General features: G+C 41.8%; 3 protein-coding genes across 3 annotated transcripts; 1 reads left to right on the top strand and 2 right to left on the bottom strand.

Moving 5' to 3' along the window:
• Positions 1-898: 898 nt before the first annotated feature.
• Positions 899-2,227, bottom strand: LOC136932933 (C-X-C motif chemokine 9). The gene is made up of 3 exons (XM_067228250.1): positions 2,141-2,227; positions 1,669-1,795; positions 899-1,590 (listed from the first exon to the last, which is right to left on the bottom strand). Exons 1-3 carry the CDS (start codon positions 2,193-2,195, stop codon positions 1,494-1,496), a joined length of 279 nt encoding a protein of 92 aa, XP_067084351.1. The 5' UTR covers positions 2,196-2,227; the 3' UTR covers positions 899-1,493.
• Positions 2,228-2,626: 399 nt separating this feature from the next.
• On the bottom strand, positions 2,627-4,376 carry LOC136932877 (C-X-C motif chemokine 11-1-like). Its single transcript, XM_067228175.1, has 4 exons — positions 3,894-4,376; positions 3,558-3,681; positions 3,295-3,389; positions 2,627-3,163 (listed from the first exon to the last, which is right to left on the bottom strand). Exons 1-3 carry the CDS (start codon positions 3,952-3,954, stop codon positions 3,305-3,307), a joined length of 270 nt encoding a protein of 89 aa, XP_067084276.1. The 5' UTR covers positions 3,955-4,376; the 3' UTR covers positions 2,627-3,163; positions 3,295-3,304.
• Positions 4,377-5,585: 1,209 nt separating this feature from the next.
• LOC136932876 (C-X-C motif chemokine 11-6-like) lies at positions 5,586-7,730 on the top strand. Its single transcript, XM_067228174.1, has 4 exons — positions 5,586-5,806; positions 6,134-6,257; positions 7,282-7,368; positions 7,507-7,730. Exons 1-4 carry the CDS (start codon positions 5,752-5,754, stop codon positions 7,541-7,543), a joined length of 303 nt encoding a protein of 100 aa, XP_067084275.1. The 5' UTR covers positions 5,586-5,751; the 3' UTR covers positions 7,544-7,730.
• The last annotated feature ends 612 nt before the right edge of the window (positions 7,731-8,342 follow it).

Genomic DNA, 8,342 nt, shown 5'->3' with positions numbered 1-8,342 from the left:
AACAGGTTCTTAAAGTGTGTCACTCACCAGAACATTCTCTTAGCCTTAAAATAAGGAAATCTCTTGAGTTTATAACCCTGGTTAAAGTCAGGCAGAGACAACACAGGAAGAGAGATGACACAGGAAGAGAGACAACGGTACTTATGAATGATTTGCTGGACCTGATGTTAGTTTCCTCCAGGAACACAATGACTCTTATTGAGAGACTGATAGGATGGAGAAGGCAGGCCGGAAGGAGTCACCACAAAGGAAAGGACTTGACTTGTTTATTAGTCGAGCGGCCCGGATAAAACAATCAGTTCAAGACAAACTGATGGCATGAGTGAAAACTCTGTCTCTCAGCCGTGCTTAAATACATGAGTTGGAAACTTGGATTTCTATCTCGTTGTTATGATCAGTGACCTATGCACTTTTGTAAAGCTCTCTATTGGAAGTCGCTTTGGATAAAAGCGTCTGCTAAATGAATACATTTAAAATGTAAATGGAGACGACACAGGCAGAGACGACACAGGCAGAAACGACACAGGCAGAGACGACACAGGAAGGGAGACGACACAGGCAGAGACGACACAGGAAGGGAGACGACACAGGCAGAGACGACACAGGCAGAGACGACACAGGCAGAGACGACACAGGCAGAGACGACACAGGAAGGGAGACGACACAGGCAGAGACGACACAGGAAGGGAGACGACACAGGCAGAGACGACACAGGAAGGGAGGCGACACAGGAAGGGAGACGACACAGGCAGAGACGACACAGGCAGAGACGACACAGGAAGGGAGACGACACAGGAAGGGAGACGACACAGGCAGAGACGACACAGGCAGAGACGACACAGGAAGGGAGACGACACAGGCAGAGACGACACAGGCAGAGACGACACAGGCAGAGACGACACAGGAAGGGAGGCGACACAGGAAGGGAGACGACACAGGCAGAGACGACACAGGCAGAGACGACACAGGAAGGGAGACGACACAGGAAGGGAGACGACACAGGCAGAGACGACACAGGCAGAGACGACACAGGCAGAGACGACACAGGAAGGGAGGCGACACAGGCAGAGACGACACAGGCAGAGAGACGACACAGGACGACACAATTTGTTCAGGCACCATCATTCTTCAGGACTAGTTTGTTTTTCTGCTGAACAGAAAAGTACCAGAACAACCATGACCAGACAGACACCAACAGTAACATACAAATAATCCATACTGCAGAAGATGAACAAACAGAAGTGTTCTAACAGTATTTAGGTGGTCAGAGTCAAGGAATGGTCTGTCTCAGCTACCAGGCACAGTGAACAATGTTGCAACAATAACATCTCAACTACAACATTACATTGCAGAAAAAAACACACATGTAAACCAAAAACCCTCTCTTATCCATCCTGGCTTCACACAACCATTCATTCATATAACCACTAAAGCCTTTATAGGAGAACTCTGTTCCTCCTCCCCTGCCTCCTCCTCGCCCCTGCCTCCTGCCTCTAATACCATCCCGCTGACCACTTCTTCAAGAATTCTTTTCCCTGGTCAGAATTTGGGTTCAGGCACACTTTGATGGATGGTTTGATCAACTGCAGTCTGTGGAAAGGATCAAATAAGACAGGTGAAGACTTCTGTCACAAACGTACTGTGTTTGAATGAAGACGAGTGACTCACACTATCTCGCTGTGGTCGCACCACAGGCTGGGCTGGAAGACCCTGCGGTTCAGGATGTTCTTGCTCCGCACTCGGCGGAGGAGTGTACGAGTACAGAGGCATCGCCCTCCTCCATGGACCGGCAAGGCTGACCAACAATAGCAATCACAGTTAATCACATATAATATACATATGTATAATATACATATGTATAACTGTCTATCAGCACCCAGCAAGTTAAGACACCAGCTATGAGAAGTAATCATAATTACATGCAATACTTTCATTAAATAAATATTACACATACATTTTACCTTGATGTTATTCTACCTTATACTTAAGAATACTGTATGATATATTATGGCACCTTCAGATAAAGCTATTCCGTTATATTTCAGTCAATAAATGTTACTTATTGCTGCGGATAATTTCTTATAATTGAGCAATATAAATCAATCTTCCTCACATTACTTACACATAAAATATATCTTACCTTGTATTGAGATCATCAATGTGGCCAACAGCAGGACGACAACAAGAGCTCTCATGGTGGAAGGTTCTCACTTCTCAGAAGATCAAGTGGTACTGAAGTGTAGCAGAGCTGCTTTCCTCCTCTACTACAGGATCAGGGGGGGAGCAGGGGGGGCTTCCTGACCCAGGGAAACTCCAGACGGGGATTTCGGTCACATGGATGAAGTCAGTGGGTATGTTCGACTTCCTGCAGCGCAGGCGGCGCTGACAGCCGGTAGCCGGCTGACTTGAAGCAGCCAATGGCATTCACGGCTGTCGGCACTGCCGGCGCTGCAGGAAGTCGAACATACCCACTGACACAGTAGTGATGAAGTCAGAGGGTAGGGGGCTTCAGCCTCCAGCGAACACGAGAGGGCGCTACTTGCAAGTATAATATAATGTACTAGGGACATCTAAAATTAGACTAATGTTGGCAGTGAATATAAAAAACACTAGAAGAAACTGAATGTAACAGAAAGTGAACAGTTTATTTATTTAGTTGTACATGTTGACTATTTATAAAGAGTCCAAGTCTACAATGACAAACATATGATGACAATAATAAAAACACAATAATTTAAATAAGTGCAAAAGTCTATACTGGCCAAGTAAAACACAATACTTTTATGACACAAACATCAATTTCTCATTCAAATGCTTCCTTTAACAGCACCTTACACACACCCAAGGATGCGTTACAGAGGCATATAAAAGACACACAGAAAACATATAAATAACCAGACATTCACATTCTCACAAGGCGACACAAAGCATGCCAACAGCAGGACAGGGATGGTGAACAGCAGTCAGTCATGGTGACATTTACAGTTTGTGCTTGTCCAGTGAAACCCACGGAACGCAGAGTGTACAATGATGAACTCAAATGCACTTTGGTCAAGGTCAGATTCCCAGATCCTCACATCCCTCCTCAGGCTGCTCCAGTCTGTAGGTCGCAGGACACACAGTCCTTCTGCTACAATGTTTTTTCTCCTACAATGTTTTTTATCTAAGGAATAAAAAGAAGCATAATTTAGTACATTAACATGACAATATAATTACAATAAAATGTTACTATAACATAGAATAGAAATATAAGCGTAGCCATCGTTTGTCTTTGTGTGATTATATCATTCTTACCCGTGTTCTCTTAAGGGTTGTATTTGTCTTCAATGAACTTGGCAAACTTAGACTCTGGGTTCAGACACTTTCTTGTTCCATTCTTCAGAGTCACACTGAAAACAGACAAGCTGCTATTAAAACAAAGTATACCTGAACCCTCATCCTTCAGTTCATGTAGGCCCCCCCCCCTCCCCACCCACACCCCCAAATGTAATGTCACACTCACAATGGTTTTTTAATAATAATAATATATTTGACCAAAATCTAGAGTTTCTACTTACATGACCTCCTTGCGTGGGCAGAAGAGGCTGGAGGGGTGCACCTTCACCTGGGTCACTAGCTTTGGGTTGATCCGCCTGGCGTCATCCTGGCACAAGCACTTACCCTGGAGACCACCCAGCCGCCCTGGGCAACACCAACATTACATTTTAAAGGACTTTAGGTATTAAACTTATGCTAAAGCAGGCAAACATGCAAGGTGAATTTCTCTCTAAGACACTTTTATTAATTACAGTCCCAATTACACTGATGATATCTCACAAAAACAACATTTGAACCAAGCTTTACAAAACTTTGTAAACTGCTGAATTTGACTAATATTAATTCTGAAGTATTACCTTGTACTAGGATCAGACTGGAAACCAGGAGCAGGACCGCTGTCTTCATAGTGTCGGCCATGACAGTACTTCTTCAGTGGGTGTGTTTGCAGCTCAGATCAGCAGTGTGTGGTGAAGTCAGAGGAGGAGTGAATTTATACCATCTGTGTACAAGTAAGGGAGGTCTGGGGATTCCCCCCCATCAGGTTTATTAGCCATTTCATCATGTCCTCTTGGGAAGCACTTTCATTTCTGAGAACTGCATCCTCTTAAAAGAAGAGTAGCCAAACCTTTTTTCCCCTTTTCTTTTTTTAGAAACTGGACACACATTGATCCAGTGTTCATTGTTATTCTTTGATCCATTTAAAGGAGCGTTTTTTCTACGTCACTCCGGAACCCAGTGGCACTCCAGAACATTTACAAGATGCCCCTTCTCCAAAAAACACACTTTCTATCATTTCATCTACATGTTTATATACATTAAAATGGTAGTTATGACTGACTATTAATGCCTTATGCTTATTTGCGCGTCGAGATTACATGTAAAGTCAATGCAAACACGCAAATTCGCCTCATTTGCGTGTTTGCATTGACTTAAGTACATGTAATTTCACCGCGTGAATAATTCGCTTTGGGTTTGGTGTGAACACAGCATTAACCTTTCAAATGTTATGAACTATTAATTGACCACAATACGCGCATTCAAAACATGCACATAACCTCATACTTTAGTATGATTATTCATTTGTGTAGAGCTAGGGACAATGCTGAATTAATGTAAAATTAGCCTAATCATCTCAGATTTCCTGTAAATCCGATGGCCATGGGAAAGTGAAACTGAACAAAAAAAGCTTTGATTCATTTATTTATTTATTTTTAAACGAGACTGGCACGCGATGTATTAGGATACAAAGCCAATTGAAGAAGTGAAACTACATTCTCAAGAGCTTCCACGGCTTCCACAAACGTTTCTGTCTGAAAGGACATTGCCATTTACAAGAAATCACTCTGTCCAGGGAACACAAGCTCTGAGGCAAACTACTTATACTTTTGAAGAGGTCCGTCATTAACCACTGTTCAATTAACAATAATTGAAGATTACAACTAATGATTACTTTATCACTTATACTGAACTTGTACTTGGCAATTGAATTCATTGACTTGGTACTTTCACAGCAATAAGGTAAACCAAGATACGTCTTCACTTTGTAGCAGGAAAACAATGAACTGGAGTTAGAACAGCATACAGTGTGAAGTACAGTATATATACACACTGTACACATTCCTGCTTTAGCTCCTACTGTTTCTAAAGGTCATGGATTTCTGGAAAATAAATTGTTTGTGTTTCTTATTTAGCTTATATTCTGCAGAATGGGTACTAAATTGTTATATATTGTCCATGCAACATGCATTTTCATAATATTCCCCAAGTATACATTAGGATTAGGGTTAGTAGTTGTGTTGACATTGGTTTCAGTAGGTCTGTCTATTATTTCTGTCTTCTAGCTTTCCCATTTAAGGTGTCCTTTCTGAACTACATAATTCTTTTATGTAGTTCAGAAAGTTTCATGTTTTATTTTTCCTCTAGAAGCGTGTTTTCTTGGAAATTAGTGTGTGTGTGTGTGTGTGTGTGTGTGTGTGTGTGTGTGTGTGTGAGAAAGGAGAAGACACGCTCCTGCAGGAAAAGGGGAAGGTCTATAGACTGTGTGGCAGAGTAAGCACATAAATACCAGCAGTCCTCTCCTTCTCTCATCACTCCAGCTACCCAGACCAGGACAATCATCCCTCTCTCATCACTCCAGCTACCCAGACCAGGACAATCATCCCTCTCTCATCACTCCAGCTACCCAGACCAGGACAATCATCCATTGACAGCACTATGCAGTCAGTCACACTGGTCATCCTTGCATGCATCCTCGTTGCTCATGTCGAAGGTAAGATCTCTTCACTTCAAAAGCTAACTGCATTGTAAAGAACTTGCAAACCCAGTATTATAGGCATGAATGTGAATTTGAATGATTCGTTCAGATGATGGTCATGGAGGTTATGCATTTTTCATGAATACACTAACAAAAGGTACTACTGTACAGACAATCAAACAAGCTACATTTTCACACACACGATGGCTGACAACGTTAAATATGTATTTAAGGGCTTTGTAGGTCATATTAGGATAGTATTAATTTGTTAAATGTTCATGATTACCATTTTTGTTTAAAGTTTTTTTAAAGTTTTATAAATTAAAAATACTTTCTCCACAGGTAGAAGAAGTAACGTCACGAAATGCTTCTGCCAGGATAAAGGAGTTGACCGCGTGAACCATAGGCTCGTGGTGAAGCTGGAGTTCCACGCGCCCAGCAGCTACTGTCCTCAGCTGGAGATGATGTACGTGTGTAATGTAAACATACCAACATCACTGCGTGTTGTGCTGTGTAACCTGGAACTGAGATTGATGACACGTGTGTGTGTAGATAGGAGAGCACGGAGACGGACAGGCTCGACAATTTAACATGATTGGATTCAATTCAATGTAGAATACAATCAACAATAAGATTGAATTGAATCCAATCATGTTCAGTTTGTTCAGTTATATTGTGTGGGATGCTGACTACTGTGCTGACTACTACTGTACGGCAATTGTACCTGTTTGGTGTGTATTTTAATGTGAGGTTGTATCCTACTAATAATAGAAAATAACTTTCCCACGAAAGAAAAGACCGGTTTGGCATCTGACGATTTACCACAGAGGCGAGGTTTAATTACCTTCCAGTCCCGCGAAGCAAGGACGGCCTGTAACGTCCTTTCGGTCACCTGCGAAAAGCCCCAGAGTTTTCCAGTCTTGCTCATTGTTCGTTTATATTTTAGTACAATTATTTTTAGTATTTTTGAACAAAAATGAAAGTAGTAAACGTGTAGCGTGGGCTACGTGAAGGTGTGACCCGTGAAAAAACTAAAACTGTGACGCGAGGTGCAGTGAAAACTTCCCAGGTGTGGTGAATTATGTTGAGACCGTACAGTTCCGTCAATCCTCCCTATTAGTCTTCGAGTTAGACGCCCAGAGCATCTCTCTTTCCTCCTATCTGGCATAATATCAGACCTGTGGTACATCTTTATTAAGAAGCCCACCAAAACACCGAAAGTGTCTTCCCGCTGTAACATAAAATTAAAAAAACACACGCTCTCCTCCGTTTGACCTACGTCACACAGTTAAAGGTATAGCTCCGCCCCTACTGAGGAACCGTCAATAAATGACGTAGCCGGTGCCAGTATAAAACAAATATGTAAACCCCAAACAAATGTATATGTAACATTATTATAACACAAAGAGGGCTACTGCTTCACCAACAACAGTGCGGTGTGTGTGTAATAGCTTCCTCAGCGTCTAACTGTCTCTGTCCTGTATGTTCAGAATCTTCTTGAAAAAAGGAGGGAAAGTCTGCCTGAATCCCGAGTCTCAGATGGCCAAGAACTTACTGCAGAAAGCCATGAGGAACAGGTGAGGTTAATGACTAGTCAATCCCAATAACCTACAGTTAAAAACTTTACTCACACCCTCAGACAGTTGGTTTTTATGCTTTAATCGGCTTCTAGCAAAGTACAATAACGTTGTAATCTTTGTTATTCCTTTTTTTAGGAGTTCGGTTTTAGGAACTCAGACACCTTCTTTGTGAGCTGGACCTGAGGAGGACAAACTGACGAGGGTGTACTGATATTCACTGATAATCTTAATCCAAATATGAACAAAAGTAACTTTGTTTGTGGTTTACAAAACATACTGTGGTTGTATCACTGAGCAAAACATGTAAATATGTACAGTTTAGTGTCGTTAAAGATTCCACTTTGTAAATACTGTGTATGTTGAGCTTTTCTATTAAACAATGTATTTCTGTTAACAGTTTTTGTTTTAAATTTTTTGGAATTTGGAGAAACCGCAAGTATGGATAAGGAAAGAATTGATCATTAAATGATGGTATATTAAACACCGCGAGACTCTGTTAGGCACTGTAACATACGAGACACCGGGAGTCTCTGTGCTGAATTACGTTTTACATTATAAAGATATTTCTCAGCATAGTTTGACTTCCCCAGAGAGGAAATGTTTTAGTGAGTGCATGTCATGTCCACAGGGGCAGTGTGGTATCATAAGACAGGGTTTTATTACAGTGCTGCGTTTTTATCATTAGTTTTTAAAAGAAACAACCTTTCTGTATCAGAAAGACCTGTTTGGGGCCTAATAAACAAAACCTTTTATTATCATATTGTTAATCTTATTCCATTCAGAGGTGTGTGGCTCTGTAGCTGTCGTCAGTCCTGAGCTGGTGGGCAGCTGGGTCTGTAGTGGCGATGAGAGTAATACCACTAGCTGACCCTAGGTGGCGCTGTGACATAAATAAAACTTCTGAGCTGCTCAACGTGGCCTAAAATGCTGACATGTAAAACCACAACCATCATTTTGGTTGGTGGACAATG

This window comes from Osmerus mordax, chromosome 24 (genome assembly GCF_038355195.1).
Source record: "Osmerus mordax isolate fOsmMor3 chromosome 24, fOsmMor3.pri, whole genome shotgun sequence".
Taxonomy (NCBI): Eukaryota; Metazoa; Chordata; class Actinopteri; order Osmeriformes; family Osmeridae; genus Osmerus; species Osmerus mordax.
This window is presented reverse-complemented; position numbering and strand designations above follow the sequence as displayed.